Source organism: Aptenodytes patagonicus, chromosome 7 (assembly GCF_965638725.1).
Source record: "Aptenodytes patagonicus chromosome 7, bAptPat1.pri.cur, whole genome shotgun sequence".
NCBI lineage: Eukaryota > Metazoa > Chordata > Aves > Sphenisciformes > Spheniscidae > Aptenodytes > Aptenodytes patagonicus.
The window spans coordinates 36892511-36916869 of record NC_134955.1 but is presented as its reverse complement, the minus strand read 5'-3'; the positions used below and the strand labels follow the sequence as shown (position 1 = coordinate 36916869).

Genomic DNA, 24359 nt, shown 5'->3' with positions numbered 1-24359 from the left:
ACTTTAGTTCTTTTATTTTAAATTTTTCTTATTTTTAGTATCATTTAGTTTAAAATTACTGAAATGCTTCCTTGAGATACAGCAATATGCTGTTCCAAAATTTTGTATATATTTGGGTGATTACAGTTCCAAAGCAGAAGATAATTAAAAGATTGACATCCATGAAAAGACTTTCTTTAAAAAGGTGAGGAGCCTTTAGATCATGTTCCTAGAGGTTAGACACACAGACTGATGTCGTTTAGCTTAAAATTTTACTCTGCAAGAGTGATAACCTGCAATATCTTATTAGCAAGTATCTGCTGACCTCTTGGAATGTCTGATGATCTGTTAGGTTTTGGAATGAATGTAGATGACAGACCAGGTATCAGAGAAATTGAAGATAAATAACACGTGTGTGGAGTATTGACAACCTAGAACATTTAGTGATACTGAAAGTCTAAAAGTTTTAGACACCATTTATCAGATTGCCTAAAACAAATGTTTAATATTTGGAAAGTAGTCTTTAGCTGAATAAATACTGATAATCTACTCTTATTTTCCTCTAGTGGGTGATGTACAAGTTTCATGTTACAGAATTCTTTGTAGCCTCTATTCCCTTGGGACTGGGAAGAACATCTATGTTGAAAGGTACTGAGTGAAAAACTCAGCATGTAAAATTTTCTCTTCTTTAGGAGTGTGTTGTTTATGTAATAAAGCAGTTTGAATGAAAGGTGAATCTGAAACAGTGTGAGCATGTTTAAAATACACTGTAGCTGGAATGTAGTTGCCTATATCTTAAGAGTTCAATTCCATACAGAAAAAAGGCAACCCAAAACTAAAGAAAAGCAAACAACTCATTGAGCATATGGCAGTGTATCTGCAGGGAGTTTATTTTTCCCATAGGGAAAGCTAAATTTTTCGATGGGTTGCCATTAAGGTTACTAAAGTTTGGCTACTGCATGTTGCTGTGGTAAGTAGGCTGAGTACTAAGCAGGCTGCATCTGTCTCACACCTAAGTCTATACAGAGTTCTCAAAATAGTTGTCCTGAGCATAAAATCCTGAGCATATGTAGAGCATTCTGACAGCCTTTAACTCTACAAAGGAAACCACTTTACCAGTTACTTGCATTTTAAGAAGAGTAGGGTCTACGATTCCTTTAAGCATCTAGTTGCCATGATATGTTCCAAGCCCTGGATTTTAGATCCTCTTCCATTAAAAGAGGCTCAAATCCATATCTGCTACTTCAGAAAAGAGAACCCTAATTGTTGGTCTGTCTGTCACAAGACGGGAGCCGAGGTAATCATAACCCTTCCTTACGCTTCTGAAGGCTTTAGGTTAGGCACTTTTCATGATCTTTCTTATAATGAAAAGTTTAAGATCCACAGGGCCTGAGAGAGAGATTTAAACTGGAGGAAATGCGACTCTGTACTCTGGTATGTAGGAATGTATATAGCCTAGTATGAGGAATTCTGGCCTCCACTTCCTTCCTTCCAGAATTTATTCAATAACTCTTTCATGCAAAATGCAAGAGCTGTCTGGTGGACAGACTGCCTCTTTCCTCCCACTCTGCATGCATGTACATGTGTGCACAAGCTCATTCTTGTGTATGTCCACATTCAGTCATTTGTACATCCATCACTAAATTACAAAGCTATACTCTTCCTTTCTTCTCTTTCTGGGCTTGAAAATCTTAAATACCCTTTGACACAGATCTGATAGGTAAAATAGGAAGTGCCTTACCCCTACTCTAACTAGCAGTCAGGGTCTTCTCACAGGAAATAAAAGGTGATTGTGTTTGAGTTGCCTTTCAATTAGAAGAGCTCACAGCATAGGCCTTCACTTGATTGGCAAGAGCTATAAGCACTGGACGGTTACATTAAACGTTGATGTTAGCATCATCACCTTTTCCTACTGCAGTTCTTAGAAGAGAAGGGTGATCAGATCAGATATATCCGAGGAAATGAATTAGTCTCCTAAGGCTGTGTGAGAGGTTTCCAACTGTGGATTTCATTTAGTTTAGTTTCCACTAGACTCACTCAGGCTCTCAAATTAAGGCTGTAGGCAGACATCAGTGTCTAGGTGGGAGGTAGGATTTCAAACACACTGCTCAGTATTTCAGCAAAACTTAGAAGTGAATGATTGAGCTGACTTGAACAGTTGTTCAAGTTAAACAGTGCTCAGATGTAGGATCAAAGTGCAGTTTTTCTTCTAGTGAATTTTGGCAGGGACATTAAGAAGTTTTACCTTCCATTGCAGGATGAGTCATAGTTCACTTTTCATAGGTGAACATCACTTTTCATGGCTGAAATAGTTCAGCTGATTCTACAAGACTCCTGGCTGCTGGGACTCAGGACTAATACTAAGTTGGATTGCTGCTGCTGCCTTGTTGTGACAAACTTCCATTGTCAAAGGGTTTATCCTTTGTACAAAGAGTGTTGAGCTTGTTTAGGATGTTGGAGATGTTTCTGATTTCTCTGTGGACCTTGCTTCTCTAAATGTCTCTGTGGCTTATAAATGTTGAGGACTGGATGCAAAATGCAGTAGTCCTTGACTACTTTGAGCCCTAATGCTCTACTGGCAAGTGTGGTATTATTGCTATAGGCATTCTGACTATGAATTCTATACCCAGGTACCCATTTCTTTTCATTTACTGCATCAGAAATTTAGGTCCTAAATTTGGGGTCGAAAACTCCCTTTTCATACCCAGTACCCAAAAGTTGTATGTCCCTTTATGGTGTCTTGGTCTTTTCCTGGTTGGTTTATAGAAACACATTTCCAAAGGATTTTTAGCACAAATGATTGAATATCTGTATCAGCAATAAGAAATACAAACTTCTGCATAAGTTAAGAAATTAGAGCACTTTTTTTACATATGTAGTTAAATATGACAAAATTAACTGTTGTATTCAGTCATACATACATATTCAGATTGTTCAGTTTAAGACTTCAATTTGACCTGTTTGAGGCTTCTCAAAATAAGGACTGCCAAAGATGCATGAAAGTCTGTTTATAACAGTGGTATAATAGGAAATGCTTCATGACTACCATCAGTGGGTGGTCTTTTATCTTGCTTTGGTTTCTCAAAGTCTAGATTGATTTGATTACATTTCAGGTGTTTTCCACTTCCTCCAAGACTTGCACATCAGCCTCTGACAGTTCTTCCTCATTCTTTGGAGTGAATGTTTCCAGTTAGTTGTCTTCCTAACATATTTTGTCTAAAGAGTTAATCTGGCTTTTCTTTAAGTACCTTTTACTCCATTAATTCTGTTGAACCATTCAGTTCCCTGAGTGATTTATTTTACATTATTTGTTTTTTATGTCAATGATTATCTGATCTGAAATTCTTTTTATCTTTTCTAATTTCTGTCCTGCAAAATTATAGGCTTTTCCGTGGTTTCTCATAGTTAGGACTTTCATATGACAGATAATAACTGTGCACTTAGAGTAATTTTCTTAGCCTTGTTGTATAATTCTTCATCTTCTCTTCTTTCGGCTTCTTGGTATCCTTTTTTCATAGAGAAAGATGGGTATGCATTATGATATTGTCATGCATGTGATTAAATAGCCTCCCTGTATTTGATGTTAGTCTTTTCAAATTACTTTTTATATGTGTTCGTGTACATATGTATATATACACATCAAGTTTTTCCTTCTTGATCCAACAGAAGGCAAAGATGTAATAAAGTTTCCTTTTTAGGAAAATTTATGAAATCTCCTATATATATAATATTGCATCTTTCATTACAATTTAAATTGGAAGAGAACATTGCTGTGCTCTATAATATAGTAGGAATTCTGACATTATCAAAAAATTGTTTTTTAATGAAATGGTCTGTGGTTACTATCTGTGATACTAATGCCTCAGGTATTCTGTTGCAAAATGTTCACTATATGGATGGTCAGAACATAAGGAAAATGACATAGATATATAGGTGGAGCATATAGTTTCTTTTTAATTTTGTGGTAATATATTTCTGCATTTTCCATTTTGTTGATGGCAGTAAAACAACAGTAAACTGTAGTAATTCTGTACAGAGAACAAATGAGCATTCACCCTTGAAATAGAGTAATATTATGTGAATCATGTTACATGGAATACCCAAGTGAACAAAAATCCTTTTTTATAATGTTTTTCAATTATGTAAGGCCATTGCTTTTGCCAATTTTTTTTGTTTCTTCTGCAACAAAAGAAGTTGGAGCATATAGAGTTGCATATCTCTCCACATTCCAGCATGGTTGTGAAATAAAAATTGACAGAGGCAGTTGAAGATGAGGTAGTAGATGGGTCACGATCTTTGACTTTAAGTCATACAATGAGGAAGGCTTTGTTGACACAAAGGAATCTTAAAAATGTTGTTGTTATTCCTGGAAGTTGAACAATCACAGAATCATAGAACAGTTTGGGTTGGAAGGGACCTTTAAAGGTCATCTAGTCCAACCCCCCTGCCATGGGCAGGGACATCTTCAACTAAATCAGGTTGCTCAGAGCCCCGTCCAACCTGACCTTGAAGGTTTCCAGGGATGGGGCATCCACCACCTCTCTGGGCAACCTGGGCCAGTCTTTCATCACCCTCAGAGTAAAAAATTTCTTCCTTATATCTAGTCTGAATCTACCCCCCTTTAGTTTAAAGCCATTCCCCCTTGTCCTGTCACAACAGGCCCTGATAAAAAGTTTGCCGCCATCTTTTTTATAAGCCCCCTTTAAGTACTGATAGGCTGCAAGAAGGTCTCCCCAAAGCCTTCTCTTCTCTAGGCTGAACAACCCCAACTTTCTCAGCCTTTCTTCATAGGAGAGGTGTTCCATCCCCCTGATCATTTTTGTGGCCCTCCTCTGGACCCACTCCAACCCATCCATGTCTATTCCAAAAAAAACATGGAGCTTCAAAGGCTGAAAGGTGTGTGCTATCTTTATCCAATCTGCATGTCAAGCATAACAAAATCTGTAAGGCATCTTGTATAAACAATGCTTCAGAACTTCAAAAGAGTACCTTAGCTTTAGTTTTAAGCCAATGCGAGTCTGGTCTTATGCTGAAAAGGACAGTCTCAGCATGTCTTGCACCTTCATCTGTGCACTTCCTCACCTTTCTTTTTTTCTGGTTGTCGTGGTTTAACCTCAGCCGGCAACTGAGCACCACACAGCCGCTCGCTCACTCTCCCCCTCCTCAGTGGGATGGGGGAGAGAATCAGAAGAGCAAAAGTGAGAAAACTCATGGGTTGAGATAAGAACAGCTTAATAATGGAAATAAAATAGTAATAATAATAATAATAATAATAATAATAAAAGAATATACAAAGCAAGTGATGCACAATGCAATTGCTCACCACCCGCTGACCGATGCCCAGCCAGTCCCCAAGCAGCGGCCCCCCCGGCCAGCTTTCCCCCGGTTTATGTACTGAGCATGATGTCACATGGTATGGAATATCCCTTTGGCCAGTTTGGGTCAGCTGTCCTGGCTGTGCCCCCTCCCAGCTTCTTGTGCACCTCCAGCCTTCTCAGTCGGTAGAGCGTGGGAAGCTGAAGAGTCCTTGATTTAGTGTAAGCACTACTTAGCAACAACTAAAACATCAGTGTGTTATCAACTTTATTCTCATCCTAAATCCAAAACACAGCACTGTACCAGCTACTAGCAAGAAAATTAACTCTATCCCAGCCAAAACCAGGACAGTATCCACCCCTTATTCTATACCATCTACGTTATGCCCAGGTCCCCCACTTTCCAATACATTCCCATTAATCACCACCCCTTTTCCTGTTTTTTGATATACATACACACAGATATCATTCCCTTAGTCTATGGGCCATCCCTCTAAAATGTTCGCTGAGTTCATTTAGTCCATGACTTTGGGCTCCATTTGTCATAATAGTCCTTCAGGACAGGAGAGATGGGGATGGTATGCAGTGTTGGATTGTTTCATGTTGAAGTCAGTTCTGGTACCATCATCACTGTGCTTTGCTCGGTTTCATCGAAGTTCATTCTTCATTAATTTAGGTGATTCTTATTGTAACACCATTGGATATGGCATATAATATTACATAGCAATTAACATCATACAATTTAATTCATTGGCTATTCTCACCCAAAATCAAATCCCCTTGAGGTACACATCAGAATTCCCCATCCTCCTGCACCACCCACAAAGTGCACCCAGGTCCTTCAGCAAAAGCAATCCCATGGATGGGTTTGCCTTTGCCCAAGGCAGGAATAACCCAGACTGTCTTCCCCAGCATATTTTTTATGTGCATTACAGGGACTTTATCCCCTTCTACAGTACGTAAAAGTTTTGACTGGGCAGGGCCAGCCCAATTGGCAGATCCCCTCGTGTTGACTAACCAGGTGGCTTTTGCTAAATGTGTGTCCCAATGTTTGAACGTCCCGCCACCCATTGCTCTCAGCATAGTCTTTAACAGTCCATTGTATTGTTTGATTTTCCTGGAGGCTGGTGCATGATAGGGGATGTGATACACCCACTCAATGCCGTACTCTTTGGCCCAGGTGTCTATGAGGATGTTTCAGAAGTGAGTCCTGTTGTCTGACTCAATTCTTTCTGGGGTGCCATGTCGCCATAGGACTTGCTTTTCAAAGCCCAGGATAGTGTTCCGGGCAGTGGCATGGGGCACGGGATATGTTTCCAGCCATCCGGTGGTTGCCTCCACCTTTGTAAGCACGTGGCGCTTGCCTTGTCGGGTTTGTGGGAGTGTGATATAATCGATCTGCCAGGCCTCCCCATATTTATATTTCAGCCATCGTCCTCCATACCAGAGGGGCTTTAACCACTTGGCTTGCTTGATTGCAGCGCATGTTTCACATTCATGGATAACCTGTGCAACAGTGTCCATGGTCAAGTCCACCCCTCAATCACGAGCCCATCTGTATGTTGCATCTCTTCCTTGATGGCCTGAGGTGTCATGGGCCCACCGAGCTAGAAATAATTCACCCTTATGTTGCCAGTCCAGATCCACCTGAGCCACTTCAGTCTTAGCAGCCTGATCCACCTGCTGGTTGTTTTGATGTTCTTCAGTGGCCCGACTCTTGGGTACATGAGCATCTGCGTGACGGACTTTTACAACCAGGATATTGCAGCAATATCTTGCCACAATGCGGCAGCCCAGATGGGTTTGCCTCTGCGCTGCCAGTTGCTCTGCTTCCATTGCTGCAATCACCCCCACAGGGCATTTGCCACCATCCATGAGTCAGTACAGAGACAGAGCACTGGCCACTTTTCTCGGTCAGCAACGTCTAAAGCCAGCTGGATGGCCTTTACTTCTGCAAATTGGCTCGATTCACCTTCTCCTTCAGCAGTTTCTACAACTTGTCGCATGGGACTCCATACAGCAGCTTTCCACCTCCAATGCTTTCCCACAAGCTGACAGGACCCATCAGCGAACAGGGCATATTGCTTCTCATTTTCTGGTAGTTTATTATGCATTGGAGCCTCCTCAGCATGCATCACCTCCTCCTCTGGCAATATTCCAAAATCTTTGCCCTCTGGCCAATCCATGATCACTTCCAAGATTCCTGGGTGACTGGGGTTTCCTATTCGAGCCCGTTGTGTGATCAGTGCGACCCACTTACTCCATGTAGCATCAGTTCCATGATGTGTACAGGAGATCCTCCCTTTGAACATCCAGCCTAGCACCGGCAGTCGGGGTGCCAGGAGGAGCTGTGCTTCAGTGCCGATCACTTCTGAAGCAGCTCAAACCCCTTCATATGCTGCCAATATCTCTTTTTCAGTTGGAGTATAGCAGGCCTCGGATCCTCTGTATCCCCGACTCCAAAGCCCTAGGGGTCGACCTCGAGTCTCCCCTGGTGCTTTCTGCCAGAGGCTCCAGGTAGGGCCGTTCTCCCCAGCTGCGGTGTAGAGCACATTTTTACATCTTGTCCTGCCCGGACTGGCCCCAGGGCTACTGCATGAACTATCTCCTCTTTAATTTGTTCAAAAGCTTGTCGTTGTTCAGGGCCCCATTCGAAATTTTTCTTCCGGGTCACTTGATAGAGAGGGTTTACAATCAGACTGTAATTTGGAATAATCATTCTCCAAAAACCCACAATGCCTAAGAAAGCTTGTGTTTCCTTTTTTTCTAATTGGTGGAGACATGGCTGTTATTTTGTTGATCACATCCTTTGGGATCTGACAACGTCCATCTTGCCATTTTGTTCCTAAAAACTGGATCTGCTGTGCAGGTCCCTTGACCTTACTTTGTTTTATGGCAAATCTGGCCTTCAGCAGGATTTGGACTATTTCCTTCCCTTTCTCAAAAAATTCTCCTGCTGTGTTGCCTCACATGATGATATCATCAATGTATTGCAGGTGTTCTGGAGCTCCACCCTGTTCCAGTGCAGTCTGGATCAGTCCATGGCAAATGGTGGGGCTGTGTTTCCACCCCTGGAGCAGTTGGTTCCAGGTGTACTGGACACCCCTCCAAGTGAAAGCAAACTGTGGCCTGCACTCCGCTGCCAAAGGGATTGAGAAAAACACATTAGCAATATCAATTGTGGCATACCACTTGGCTGCCTTTGACTCCAGTTCGTATTGAAGTTCTAGCATGTCCGGCACGGCAGCACTCAGCGGCGGAGTGACCTCGTTCAGGCCACGATGGTCTACTGTTAGTCTCCACTCTCCATTAGACTTCCGCACTGGCCATATGGGACTGTTAAAGGGTGAGCGAGTCTTGCTGATCACTCCTTGGCTCTCCAGTCGACGAATCAGCTCATGGATGGGAATCAGGGAGTCTCAGTTGGTGTGATATTGCTGCCGGTGCACCATTGTGGTGGCAATCGGCACCTGTTGGTCTTCGACCTTCAGCAGCCCCGCAGTAGAAGGGCCCTTCGAGAGACCGGGAAAGGTAGACAGCTGTTTAATTTCTTCCGTCTCCAAGGCAGCTATACCAAAAGCCCACCGGTACCCTTTTGGGTCCTTGAAATACCCTCTCCTGAGGTAGTCTATGCCAAGGATGCACGGAGCATCTGGGCCAGTCACAATGGGGTGCTTTTGCCACTCATTCCCAGTTAGACTCACTTCGGCTTCCAATACAGTTAGCTGTTGGGATCCCCCCGTCACTCCAGAAATACAGATGGGTTCTGTCCCTTTATAGCTTGATGGCATTAGGGTACTCTGTGTACCGGTGTCTACTAGAGCCTTATACTCCTGTGGGTCTGATATGCCAGGCCACCAAATCCACACAGTCCAGTAAACCCGGTTGTCCCTTTCCTCCCCCTGGCTGGAGGCAGGACCCCTCTAGTCCTGGTCATAGTATTCATTTCTCATTTCTTGCAAATACAAGTCAGAAGTCTCTTCATTAAGATCAGAAGTAAGATCGGCCCTTCTACTCTCTCTGGGGAACTGCCCGCTGGAAACTGGAGCAGCAATTTTCCTGGAAGAACCCCCTTTTGTGATTGTTTTTCCTTGCAACTCATGTACCCATGCCTCTAGGGCTGAGGTAGGTTTTCCATCCCACTTCCTCATGTCCTCTATGTGGTAGGTAAAACCATAGAGTGCCCCGTGGTGTGTACCCTTTATATCCTCTCTCTTGAGCAAAAGAACGCTGACTCCTAATAGCCGAGATACTGGTCCATACAGGTGGGGAGTAGGACCTATCCTCTTCGAGTTGCTGGACCTTCTGGGACAGTTTCTCCACAACTGAGATGAGGGAGGAAGAGAGACTTTCTTCGTATTGCCAGAGTTAGCCCTCTCCACCTTTCCAGGTCATCACTGCCAATGAGTTGGTATATGATGATGGTGCACTCTGTACAAACTTCTGCCACATGGGTCATGTGCATTTGACTCCATCTGGATCTTTGGATAACTGCTTCTTGTTCAGGTCACCATAAATCACCTCCAGCACAGCTAATTCCCTCAGGTACTGGATATCCCTGTCCATGGTGGTCCACTTGCCTGGGTGACATATAACATCTTCCTTGAAGGGATACCTTTCCTTCACGCTTGACAGGAGTCGCCTCCAAAGGCTGAGGACTTGTGTCCCTTTTCCAATTGCTTTGTCAATGCCCCTTTCCCTGGAAAGAGATCCCAGCTGCTTGGCTTCTTTAGCCTCTAATTCCAGGCTACTGGCCCCATTACCCCAGCATCGGAGCAGCCAAGTGACAATATGCTTACCTGGACGGCACTGAAATCTTTTTGTATATCTCACAGCTCACTCAGGGATAGAGATTGGGTGATTACCGCCTCGTTCATGAGTTCTTCCTCTTCTTCCTCCCTGGGCAGCAGCTGGCTCTCCTCCTCCTGTTCTCATGATAGCCCTACTCTGGGGTAGTCTGCCTCGTACACTTCTTCCTCCAGCTCCCTTTTAGAAGAAGCTTCTTCCTGACTTCTGCTTCCAATATTTCTTCTTGTGTACAGGGGCGACTGATACCGGCACAGGCTGGTTCTTTGGTTCAGCCGCAGGGCCTGTCACCTGGGTCGGAGTGGCCACAGTGCATGTCATTTTATCGTCAGATCCAGAGACCTTCTCTTCCCTTTGAGGGTACTGAATGGTGTTGAACAGGGCTCGGTAGGCATGGGCCAGGCCCCAGCACGTTGCAATGATCTGCGTCTCTCTGGAGTTGCCAGGGTGACAGCAAAATTTTTCCAAATATTCTACTAATTTTTCAGGATTCTGCACTTGCTCAGGGGTGAAGTTCCAAAACACCGGGGGTGCCCACTGGCCTAGGTATTTGCCCATGCTATCACACACACCCTGCTACTCATAACTATTCAGCCTTGGGGCAGATCTCTGGATGATATTCTTAAATTGCTTATTAACCTTAAATAAAACTGAAACAATATTCCCATGTAATACCAATAGAAGTATCTTAACTACCCAAGGGTGTTTGTAATGAAGGAGGAAACATCATAGAAGAAGGCAGCGACACTGCTATTCTGTATTTCCTCCATAAAAAACCTCTCAGAGGAAGAACTATAATTGCTGATTGTCTCCACGAAGTGGTACTCGAAGTACAGTAATGGCTTCAGTACAAAGCTCAAATACCAGATTAAGTTCAAGGCCGGTGTTTTAATACAAACGTCCCACACAAAACATCACTAATCACTGCAGACGACAGCAAACTGCAAAACCCAACACCGATCTTTAACATGTACAGCAAAAAAAGAGCATGATGCAGATGAGATAAACTAATATCAAGACCAGATGAATAAATATTGTGACCTGCAACTGTTAACAGATATAAATTCCTTAATGTGGTGTGGTTAATCTGTTATTATCTCAAACCCTTCATGCCCCACATTGGGCACCAAAAAGGACTGTTGTGGTTTAACCTCAGCCGGCAACTGAGCACCACCCAGCCGCTCACTCACTCTCCCCCTCCCCAGTGGGATGGGGGAGAGAATCAGAAGAGCAAAAGTGAGAAAACTCGTGGGTTGAGATAAAAACAGTTTAATAATGGAAATTAAATAGTAATAATAATAATAATAATAATAATAATAATAATAATAAAAGAATATACAAAGCAAGTGATGCACAGTGCAATTGCTCACCACCTGCCGACTGATGCCCAGCCAGTCCCCAAGCAGTGGCCGCCCTGGCCAGCTTTCCCCCAGTTTATGTACTGAGCGTGACGTCACATGGTATGGAATATCCCTTTGGCCAGTTTGGGTCAGCTGTCCTGGCTGTGCCCCCTCCCAGCTTCTTGTGTACCTCCAGCCTTCTCAGCCATAGAATCATAGAATCATTTAGGTTGGAAAAGACCTCTAAGATCATCAAATCCAACCGTCAACCCAACACCACCATGCCCACTAAACCATGTCCCTAAGTGCCACATCTACACGTCTTTTAAATGCTTCCAGGGATGGGGACTCAACCACTTCCCTGGGCAGCCTGTTCCAATGTTTAACCACTCTTTCAGGAAAGAAATTTTTCCTCACGTCCAATCTAAACCTCCCCTGGTGCAACTTGAGGCCATTTCCTCTCGTCCTATCGCTTGTTACTTGGGAGAAGAGACCGACACCCACCCCGCTACAACCTCCTTTCAGGTAGTTGTAGAGAGCGATGAGGTCTCCCCTCAGCCTCCTTTTCTCCAGGCTAAACAACCCCAGTTCCCTCAGACACTCCTCGGTAGAGCATGGGAAGAGCCCTCAGTCGGCAGAGCGTGGGAAGCAGAAAAGTCCTTGACTAGTGTAAGCACTACTTAGCAACAACTAAAACATTGGTATGTTATGAACATTATTCTCATCCTAAATCCAAAACACAGCATTGTACCAGCTACTAGCAAGAAAATTAACTCTATCCCAGCTCAAACCAGGACACTGGTAAATAGTGTTTATGCAGGCAGATGATGAGCATGTTTTGTTGCTGTTGGTTTGGCTTGGTTCGTTTTGCTTTTATGGTGAGGTTTATTTTTAGCTGGACCAGTTCCTTCATCCAGCTTATCAAGATGGTATCTGAGTTTTAGTGCTAGCACAGAACAGACAAACAGGAACATGGGAACATTGTGTGTGGGAATGCAGAATTGCCCTTTTCAGAACACACCACGCAGAATGCCATAATGTCATGAAACTGGTCTTTGATAAGTAGCAGTAGTGTTTCTCATCATTTGACTATGTAAATGGTATAATGTGTGAAGCAAAATAAATATATATATTTACATATACATAGAAAGGAAGTGAAGTCTTGAAAAGGGTATGACTGCCAAAACAAATTCCTATTGATTATATGCATTTGTTCCTTGTTTAAGAAAACCAAAGGTATAATAAGAATATACAGTTACTAATCTATTCTTTGTGCATATTCTAGACATGTTTTCTATAGTTTGTAGTCACACAGTTGCACTGTTGAGCAATTTACGTTTAATATACAATACTTGGTGGAGGTTTTTTTTAAAAACTCTTTCTTATACCACTGTAATTTCGAGTAATTTTGTTCATGTGAGAAATACAATTTTTCAAAATTGTCAAATAGTTCCTAATGTATTAAAAAGATAAACTAAATCAGCAGTAAATGTTAATGCTGCTTTATAATGCATGCTACACATTGAAAGCCTAGTAAGACTTTTCCTCTCAGGTAACTTTTAATGTCTCTCATATACAGGCAGCGTCCCGCGCTTGGTGAGTGCTTAGCATCTCTTGCAGCAGCCATTCCAGTAGCATTCCTTGAACCTTCTCTTAATCATTACAACCCATTGTCTGTCTTCAACACAAAAAGTGCAAGAGAAAGAGCAAGTAAGTACTGTTCCTCATGAAAAAAAAAAAAAATTGTTTGCTCCTCTCTAACTAATAGTAATAGAAAGAAATTGTAATAATGAAAAAAACCCAAATGTATGCCTCAGTAGAGAACTCCTACTATTGCTCTTTCATTACTTGTCATTTTAGCCTTGCTGTGCTTTGTTGAGACTGTGTTAATATTGTTCCCTTTCTCCTACCATATTTGGATATTTTTCTGAACATGGTGTTTGAATTCTTTTCTGAAACTGCATACTGTAATATTTGAAGCTTAGTCGAAGATCATATCTACATTACAAAAATTTTTAGCAAATTGTACAATTGTGTTCTTACTAGCAACATGCAAGAGGTGTAATGTCTTATTTATGTGAACAGGAAAATTATCTATATCTTTTGTTGTCTTACCAGTACTCCAATGCAGTTTGGTATAGGGAACTCCTGACAGAATATGGCTTTGATTCCATGAAAACTTAATCAAAGGAGCATGAGTTCTTCTACATAGATTTTCTTCACTTGCTTCTCTCCCGACTTACTCTTGATGGACTCTTATATCTTAAAGTATTTCAGTATTTTCCTCATTGATCTGTGTAAGAGTCACTACCTGCCAAAATCATTGTTCCTTTAAACAACAACAACAAAAAATGTAGGTAGATCAATTCCATACGCTTCATAAGTTTTTCCATATAAAAGCAGTTATGGAAAAGCTTGTGGTAGCCCTCCCTTCCTGTCAGCTCTACTTTATAGAAGCAGTACTGGCGGAAGAAGAATTTTGCTGGAGTGACTGGCATTAGATTATGATGGGTTGTTAACTGCTGAATAAGCACCCTTGAGTTTCTAATACAAGCCTCTGACAACCGGAATTCTTTCCTGGCATTTTTGTTGAGAGATAGATGTGCAGAGTTCATGAACTAGGTACAGTTTAATTTTAATCTCACCCTTAATTTTGGGCTGTTTGTTTCTTTTTCGCTGAGGTGGATTTAATCTTTTGCAAATTGACGTGAAAGTTGTGAATTATTATGGAAACAATGGCCAGAGTTTATCCAATATTGATATAAGCTTTCAGTTCTGCACTTTTACATAGCTGGGCTACTCACCAGATAATTGCAGGACACCTTATGGTAAAGCCGTACCTTTATGGCAGCTATTGTCTACATCAGTGCTGTATGCACATCAGAAAGACATAATTTATGAGATGAGAGACCTGTGTATACCCCGAAGTCTTACTGTAGTTATGTCTGCCCAAAATGGTGACAGAAAAAAACCTGAGTGACAATGTTATTTGTATTTAGAGTTTAAACATAGATGAATGTAGATGTTCTCTTTTATTTTGTTAATTAATCTTTTGCTTTTCTACCCTTACTTGCAGTTTTAGGTATGCCTGATACAGTAGAAGAGATGTGTCCAGAGATCCCTCAGTTGGATGGACTAATAAAGGAAATTAATGATTTAGCAGAGTCTGGAGCAAGGTATACTGAAATGCCTCATGTAATTGAGGTTATCTTACCCATGCTATGCAACTACTTATCCTACTGGTGGGAAAGAGGGTCTGAGAGTGTTCCTCAAAGTGCTGGGCCTTGCTGTACAATGATAACATCTGAGCATCTGAGCATTATTCTTGGAAACATTCTGAAAATCATTAACAACAATCTGGGAATAGATGAAGCATCTTGGATGAAAAGAATTGCAGGTACTGTAAATATTTTAAAAGAGTAATTGTACCTAATAATATTTAGTTTCTTTGCTACACCTTACCGTATTACCCAGTGATATAATAATAATAAATTGTAATTAAAAACAGCAGGAAAGAAAGATAAAGAGTAGATAAGTAGCAATAAGAGAAAGATATTTTAATTTAAAAAATTTTATTATTATTATTTTTATGCACATTGTAACATCACTGTAAGCAGAGATCTTTCTATACAACATAATGGATTTTGCAAATCTTACCTTCTCTATGCACTGTATAAGAGCCTTAGCATTTAATTTGGAGTTGTGAATTCCATTGATTTTCAAGACACCTAAGAACTGAGTATTGCAACAGAGGTTATAAGTCCTGTGAATTCTGTTCATGAAATACCAGGGCAAAAGGGAAAGAAAGTATATATGGTGAAATAGTCCCAGGAGTAACCCAAGTTCAGAATTAGTTGCTTTGCCTGAGTAACTGTGCCAGCTATTAAATGAGCAGAAAGATTTCTCAAAATGTCCTGTAACATTTAGTAGCTAGCTAGCTAAAGAAATTTACTGTTCCCAAATTTTATCATTCATCTTAAACAGTGTAAGAATATAATATACAATAAGGTGGTTCAAGAAAATCTATGTAAAGGTAATAATTTCCTGCTAAATTTTAATGCCCCATTGGTACTGGGTTTTCAGTATTATTTTAAATACTGGAAGGTCTTTAATAATAATAAGGATTCCATTAAAATTCAGTAAAAAATTTGCTGCTTAATTGTAGAGACCACTGCTTGCAGTTTTGTAGTGGCTGCTTATCTACATAAGGAGATAATATACTAGTGTGGTTCTTGCAAGGATTTTTGACTCAGGTGGTCTGCATTTTATCACTAATGCTTGTACAAAATAGATCTATGATCTTGAATTAGTCATTCATTCTCTGCATTTTAGCTTGCCCAAGGCAAAAGAGCTAAAGGAATTCTTCCAGAGCACTGTCTTCTGACTATTTTCTGACATTGTATAGAAAACAAACCACACACAAAAAAAAACCCCAACAGTATTTTTGTGAGGACTTTGTCTCAATCCCTACTTTGTTTAGGTTCTAAGTTAGAGACATGTGACTTGCCAAAACCATGGTAGTTTAATTGACTAAGACTGAAATACTTACAATCTGAATTCCCAGTAACTAGCTTTTAATCTCTCAATACACACAGTTGTTACAAAGCTATATTCATAGTGTTATTAATAAATTTATGATGCTCCAGAAGTATGTGAAGCACATAACCTTTATAGGTTATGTCATAGGTCATGTTTATAGGTCATAACCTTTATGTTTTCTAGAACTGCAGAGTTCATGTTAATATGATGAAAAACATCAATTGTGCATTAATGGTAGGATTATCTATATTTTTATGTATAGTTTATGCTCAACCCATCATCAGCAAAGCCAGGCCTGATCTGCTCAAAACTCACTTTATTCCAACACTGGAGAAATTGAAGAAGAAAGCTATAAAGATCGTGATGGAAGAGGAGCAACTGAGAGCAGATAGTAAAACTGACACCCAAGAAGCTGAGCTACTCATTCTCGATGAGTTTGCTGTTCTTTGTAGAGACCTTTACGCCTTCTATCCAATGTTGATACGTTATGTAGACAACAACAGGTAAATAAAAACTAATAATTAAACTCATATTTATTAGTTAATGTACTGGAGTCTATGATCAGATAATGAGAAGGAACACAATGCATTTGATGTTATGCTGAGAATCAGATCCTGAGTATTTTAAGATTCTTAACTTATAGAATGATGTACCTTGAATCCACACCTTTTTCTCACATGCATTTGGCTTATTTGGTTGTATTGTAACTGCACTATTATCATTGAGAACACATATACTGACGAGACTTGTTATATATGCTACCGCAGCCCAATGACATTAAAAATGAATATGCCTTTCAAAAATTAAAAAATGGCTAAAACCCTTAACTGTTAAAGAAGGGGTGAAAAACTATTTTGCCTCAATTGAATCAGTCTATTTGTAGATAATACCACAGAGATGTTAATCTTTTGTGTTGTTTTTTTTAAGACGGAAATAAAAATATTTTGGACAACAGTGTATTGCCTTTGGAATTATCAGAAGTTTTTCTCCTCAACCATTTACTGAAGGATTATTCTGTGCCTACACTTTCCCTTTCCTTTGTCCCAGAACATGACCCCAAGGTGCTTTTCAGAAGAGTATCTGAAGTATCTATAGTATCTCAGTATCTACAGTATCTTAATCCTATCCTTAAAAACATTGTTCTTCTGTACACAATCATTGTCCACTTACATTTTTTAGGTGTTAGTACATATTAGGCTAGTTAGGAGCATTTTCACTGCATGCATGATCATTTATGCTGAGAACCATTTTACACTGAGAATTATTTGCTTTTTCTAAATGAACTCAAGGCTTTACTGTGTCAGACCAGGAAACACTTTAAATTTTTAAAAACCACAAATTTAACTGGACTGTGGAGAAATACAACTAGAAAGACAGAGTTAATGAGCATAAGTTATAACATAGTAATTCCTTCCATGTCTGCTGTCAGGTGCCCACTTTATGTACAGTCATATTAATGCATTTTAATTTGAGACATTTAAGAGGGCTGTGTCTGTTACTTCATTTGCCCAAGTTTTTTGAGCATCCTTGTGCAGACAGACCCAGACTGAAGTTGTATTAGTTCCTGGATTACAAAAATAAACCAAGTGAAGCAGTCAGTCCTTATAGCTCTACCCACTCATTCATTTCCCTGTACTCTTCCTCCCCTTCCCATTATAGTGTTCTCTTTTGGATCAACACAAAGTTTTGATAACAAAGTTTTATTATGGGAAAAAAAAAAAAAAAGAAATAGAGAAATACTTGGAGAAAGAGTTTCGCTTTTCAGCCAGGTCTGTTTTCTAGTCTGGTTCACAGAATAGGCACAAAAACATGTGTTGGCACTATGGGGAGGAGGAGCAGGCAGAAATAAGTAGCCAAGAATTAGGAGCTTTGTTAGAGACGAGTTAAACGGCCATGAAAAATGGTGTCTCTAAACATGGTCATGGAAAACTCATTAAATTCCAAGATTAACTATACAAATGTAACCTGATCTATTAAATAGAGATTGTTATATTCGGTTGTCTTATTTTAAATGTCTTATTTTAAATTTCTCTTGTTTTTGCAATTAGAGCCAATTGGCTAAAGAAACCAGATGCAGATTCTGATGAACTCTTTCGAATGGTAGCTGAAGTTTTTATCCTGTGGTGTAAATCACATGTAAGATAAGATGTATACTTTTTCTTCCATGTCATTCTATATTTAAATATAAATGTGGTACATGCAGATGAATTAAACTTCTGATGATTTTTTTTTCATCTTTAGAATTTCAAAAGAGAAGAACAAAATTTTGTGATTCAGAATGAAATCAACAATTTGGCATTTTTAACAGGAGACACCAAGAGCAAGATGTCTAAAGTAAGTTAATAAAAGTTTGTGGGTCAGTTAAATCTTCAGCATTTGTCTAGTGTGTTGTAAGAAGGCTCTGAAAATCAGATTGCAGCTGCTGTGCTGGTAGAAGAAACAAAAAATAGTTTTGCTTCTTGATGATAGACATGACAACTACTATGCAAAATATAGGCTATGTACCTTAGAGTTACTTACTAAATGTCTGCTACGTAGTCAAAGACACAAGATTAAAATAGAGGTCTTGATCTGAAAACGATACACATATAAGAGAATATGAGTTGCAATATATAATATGGGTTGTTGATCTTTCAGGGGAAAAAAAAAGGTAGACTATTTGATAAAAGCAAGTGAAGAAACATTGGTTGCCTCATCTTTTTTTGTGAATGTCAACTTCGATGGAGGAATGCTGTCTGCATATACCTCTTTATTCACATATAGCATGCCACATGTGCACTGTTTTTCTTGTTTTTTATTAATAACCACATTCATTTCTTTTTTGCTCATTTTCAATATGACAAGATGCTGACATGATGGCTGGAAAGTACATTTGTCACCTGTATAATAGAGAAAGTGCATGTTGTTAAGGTAAAATATGCTGCTTTGACATTAGCTGAGGAAGATTGCCTTACTCAACTAAAGCCAGTTGAAGTCTAACTCCAAATTAGTGTTGGTAAATGTAGCAAAGAACCCGTTGTTTTATTCATATTTGTAATGTGTTTGGAGTAATCGTATTTTGAAAGTGTTCCAGAGAAATGGCAGGGTTTATTGTTTTGTATTTCACTATATTTTGATTGTCTGTAACCTAGCTACTGTAAGTCCAACTTTAGACAATAACGAGTCAGATAAAATGTGCCATTACATTTCTTAATTCTCTTAAAAAATGTTTGCTTCTTTTCTATAATATTTTTTTAAGTTCTGTAACTTGGTTAAGCCAAACCCTGATATTGGAAAGTTTACAAGCAAAAAGAACAGATTTTCTGCTTGCCATTAGTTCATGACTGGCACTGAACAACAATTCAAACTTTATAGAGAATTCCATATTTGGAGAAAAGGAAATTTTTAATGTGTTTTCTTGTTTTCAAGATGCAGCTCCTTGAAACTGTGTGATAGAATTGAAATGTTTGTATTATCCTCATTAGCGAGATGAATAGTGGGCACAGTCCAGGCTATTTGGCGATCAATTGCACAATAACAGAGTCTAACACGTAGCTCTATACTTTTATCATATGGCAATCACTACACATACATTTAATACGTATACTTCAACATTTATACATTAGAATTGGCCTGAGGAGCCAGCAATTAGGTGTAGGTTTTTTTAAAACATGATAGATTAAAATCAGGTGATTCACATTTAATCTAAAATGTGTCTCACTGCAGTATTGATAATAGAATAATATGATGTAAACTGTTAGTGTCATATTTTAGTCAGTCTGGCATGGCAGGAATGACAAAACAAATCTTTACAAAATTAAGAATAGGTATCCCTCATACTGCTCCGATTTGGATAAAATCACAGGAATTTAGCATCAAGAATCTATATGACCCAAATTTGAAAGAGTTTGGTCTTGAGATTGCATTTTCAAATGCTTGTTGTGTATATTTAAATATACAGATATATTATGTATAAATACTTGCATAAATATATTTATACATAACAGGGATGTAGTTGCATATGTAAATGTGCTTTTCTTCATATGGGTATACAGTACAGTATAAATTTTTTTATATACATATAATTTTTTGTAAGCATAGTAATATCAAATCATAGTGTTCAAGGAGACTCTGCATGGTTGTTGCTAATATAGGAAGAAATAAAACACTGTATTGTTCATGACTGAATAGTTTATTAATATGGTACCATACCTGCAGGAGTGATTGCAGAACAGTTGATCATTTAGATAGGCATTTGCTTCATGATGACTTAAATACCATGATACAATACATGAAGCATCTTTTAGAAGTGTTGTATTGGTTTTCTATATATGGTTTCTAAGCAGGAAATTGATAACATTTCATAATATATAATGTAAGTGTCTAAAACCAGTGCATTCATTAAAGCATACCTTTAGATCTGAATAATTTTTTTTTAAGACTGCATAGTTTAGAATAAACAAGAAATTCTCTAAGTAACTGAATTTCAGGGTTTCTTACAAGATTTGATACTTATTTATATCCTCAGAGAATAATCAGTAGAGGACATTACATTAGGGAACATTATTTTTATAATTCCTTGCTTTAATGTTAACATTCATCTCAGGAAGTAGTGTGCTAACAGAATAATTAGCACTTTCCTCTTTATCACCAGTTCCTCTTTATTCACATTATTTTTAGTGGAAGCAATCATATCCAGTATTTATCAAGCATGAGAATGTATAGATAACTGTGAATATGAACATTGACTATTAACAGTTGGCCCAATTCAGGGTCTCTTAAAGGAGTAAGGCCCCATGCCGATCTCGGACTGTGTTAGACAACTGTCTGTCTTACAGCAGAGACTTAGTATTTTTCCTAAGATACAAGATACTGTGATAGTACTAGTGTGTAAGGTGTGATATATCATGTATGGAAGGTTCTATATCTTTACATGCCATATGCAGAAAAAAAATATGCAGAGGATGAAGGATTAGGATTACATTATTTATTGGTAGCTAATAGCAGTGGTAACAAATGATTCATCATTACAATCAATAAATTGAGTAAGTACCTATTGTATTTTAATTATACAATATTAACTTTGTTAATATTTTCTCAAATAAATGTATTAACAGCTGAGCAAGTCTTTTAATTTTTCTTTTCTAAAAAAATGGCAGCAGATTGCTCGGAGGGGAATGGTAAGTTAGAGAACTTTCAGTCTGAGAGAGACTGGTAATTTAGATTGCATTGAAATAACAGATTTGTGATAGAAGTGTTGAAATGGAGAATTTAAACACATTCAACTCTGCTAATCTGTTATTTTTTAATCCTTCATAGGTTTGTTGATAAAATAGCATTTTGATTAAGATGCAACGATGTCCTGTTGTGTTTTACAGCTAATTGGTATAAAAGACTAAACATATACATTCACATGTACATAATAAATGTGTAATACATATGTGGGCAATTTTTCTGTGTAAGTTTTGGAATCTAAATGAATGTGTGGCTGGACATATAACCTCAGTTGTTAAACACTTGCATATCCTACTGAAGTTTTATTTGACTGGGCCTCATTAATTTTTTTGTATCTAAAAGCATTTGGATAGACCTATTATAAAAGTTTGAGGCGGTCATGAAATCCAAGTTTGTATTATGAAACAACATTGTGGTTTGTGCCCATTTGTAATATGTAATACATATTATTTGCAAATTTACAATAATTAGAGGATTTCATGTTAGTATTTTCTGCAAGAATTTTAGATCTCTTCTTTGAGACTATTTCAATTGCATAGAATACATTTCCTTTAGATATACTATGGTAAATCATGAGTGGATTATTTTTATGGTCATCTCTAAGAAATGAAATATAACTAAAGTTTTGTCCTCACTTACCTTCAGTGTATATCTGCTGAGCCATGTCTGTGCAGCATCTACATATTTCACACAATTGAAATTTTCAATTAAAATTTGCTATTTGTCTGAGTAAGGTATTGAAGATTCTAAGATGCTTAACACAATTTGATGATTAGTCTTTCAGTCTTTCTTAACTTGCAGCTGGTTTTCTTCACTATGTAATATAAATATAGTAGGATATAAAAAGAGATTTTAATAATAGCTTGGCTTCAACATTTTGAGGCTATTTCAAGTATCACAAGAAAACAAAGTTACTATTAGAGCTATCAAAGAAGGGGGGGCTGGTCTGTGTTTATGTTTTTTTCTGTTTGTTTTTAACCAACAGCTTTCTATATTTTCCTGTGCCTGGTCAAGGATTCTTTTGAGTAACAGTTGAATTTTTTTGCCATTTTACCATAACTACATGATTTTGTTGTTATCTTCTTAAGATTGCCTAACACAATGATAATACAGTGTTGACTATGGAATACATGTTTATTTAGGTGTATTTATGGTATTAACATAATAAATGGGAAAAAAACCTGTGTATGTATGAGAGTTACAGTTGAGTTTATAATAGTGTTCTCAAAATGCGTACTGCTGAGAGTTATGAGCTAAAGTCAAGTTTTCTCTCAGGCTGTCTTCAAAACAGTAATGAGCTCTGCAATGGGAAAATACATCTATAAATGAAATGCTGCATCTTCACAGTGGTAGTTTGATTTCCACTTCCAAACATAATTTTTCTCAATCATATTTTGGTGGGGAAAAGAGGTAGAAAGAGTTATTTTGGTGCAAATGTGAATATTTTTCATTATTGGACTATCCAGAGTTCCAGACACCTTCTTCCTTTTAACAATATTGGGAAAAGATGCAGTAATTAGTATATTGATGTGCTTACTTACTACATGTACTTCCTTATGTGCCGAAGCAGCAAATGGTAGTGCTGAACAGTGACAGATAAATTCAGAAGTTCAATCATTTAATAAGGATTAAGATAATAAAAATTATTTCACTAAGATCTCATTTGATTGTACACTTACAGTCTTGTTTTAGCTACAAAGTTATATTTTTATTGTTCTGATAAAGCTAAGTTTATTACTAACTTGTAAAATTATCATCTTTTCATCTCTTTTACTTATGTTTTTTCCCCTTTATTTTTCTTTCATACAGGCCATGCAAGTAAAGGTACAGGTCAAAGTGCATGATGTGTCTTTGTTTTAGATTTAGAGATGATCAGGCTCCAAGCATTCTTTCCATTGTTCATAGCAGTGGCGTCACAAAGTGAAGGCCCAGGTTCCACCTACCATAAATTTTCTTCGAGTTAAAGTGGCAGTATTTGACCAGAGCAGCTGAAATTCCCTTTGGCACTCTGACATTTTGCTTAATGTGAAAATGTAGTAAAGTTACCTTTTGTAATTATTTTAGATGTACATTCTGCCTCTGCTGTCTTTCTGCATTCTGATTCTTTTGCTAATATATTGAAGCAGACATTGTAAAAGCAATACCTAAATAGAGTCATCAGAAACATGTATTTGGCTTATGATATTCAAGAAAAATATATGGGAGAAATGTGCTATACCCTGTCTGTAGATGAATAGAAGATTGTATTAGAACCAATAAGTTTAAATAAGATACAGAGTTCAAATCCTACCTTTTTCCAAAATTAAAATGATCTTTACTAAAGATGTGAGGTATGACAAAGCTTTTGAATAATCCTTGTTTCTTTTATGTATTTAATGTCTTCAAAGCTTTCTTTGTCTCCAGTGAACCATAGTTCGCCTTCCTTTGCATCATTCATATTATCTTTTTTAAATATGAATTTCTAATATAGATGAGTACTTTTTGACCTATGGCGTGTTCTTCATTGGTGAAGCAGAATGAACAGCAAAATGGAGCATAAAACCCTTTCATCTTTCCCTTCACCCTGTGTGCTGAGAAGCACACATGATGCTGTGAAGAGTTTTTAATTAATTAAATTGGATGCATAAGTTAATACATGAGCAGTTGTGTTAAACTAATAGACCTGATTTCATGCTTTGCTATTGTCAAACTTCCCCAGGTATATAGAGTAGGATTTAATGAATGCTGTATAATCTCAGAGAATTGAAGGTTTAAGGAGGATTGGAAATAATTAAAATATTAATTCCATCATCTTAACCAGTTTATAGTTGATTTTTTTTTTAGTATAAATAAATTCTTTCTTCTTTTTGATTGTATATTTAATTATTACGAATCTACTGGAGAATCTGTAATTCTTTTTCTGTGTATGTTTGTTGAAGAAATGTCCATTTCTGCGTTTAAATCCTCAGACAAGTAAGATCATTATGTGCTGTTAGGCAGCCAGATTATATCATTTTTCTTGTTGAGATCCTTTTAGCACAGTTAATTATTTAGGCAAAATATATCCAATTTAATGCTCTTTACATATGAAATGAAGGTATTGTGTTTTCTCATATAGCTGCATATTAGAACTGAAAGAGACATAATTTTATTGTCATTTAGATTTCTGTCTGTGATTCTACTTATA

General features: G+C 38.2%; 1 protein-coding gene across 5 annotated transcripts in view; it reads left to right on the top strand.

Moving 5' to 3' along the window:
- Positions 1 to 24359, top strand: part of RYR3 (ryanodine receptor 3) — a 285143-nt gene that overhangs the window by 211212 nt on the left and 49572 nt on the right. For all 5 annotated transcript variants that reach the window (XM_076344904.1, XM_076344903.1, XM_076344901.1 and 2 more), the window contains exons 64-69: positions 546 to 627; positions 13020 to 13150; positions 14517 to 14837; positions 16242 to 16482; positions 18028 to 18115; positions 18221 to 18313. In XM_076344904.1, the coding sequence (XP_076201019.1) occupies positions 546 to 627; positions 13020 to 13150; positions 14517 to 14837; positions 16242 to 16482; positions 18028 to 18115; positions 18221 to 18313 (956 nt within the window). The remainder of the gene's footprint in view (positions 1 to 545; positions 628 to 13019; positions 13151 to 14516; positions 14838 to 16241; positions 16483 to 18027; positions 18116 to 18220; positions 18314 to 24359) is intronic.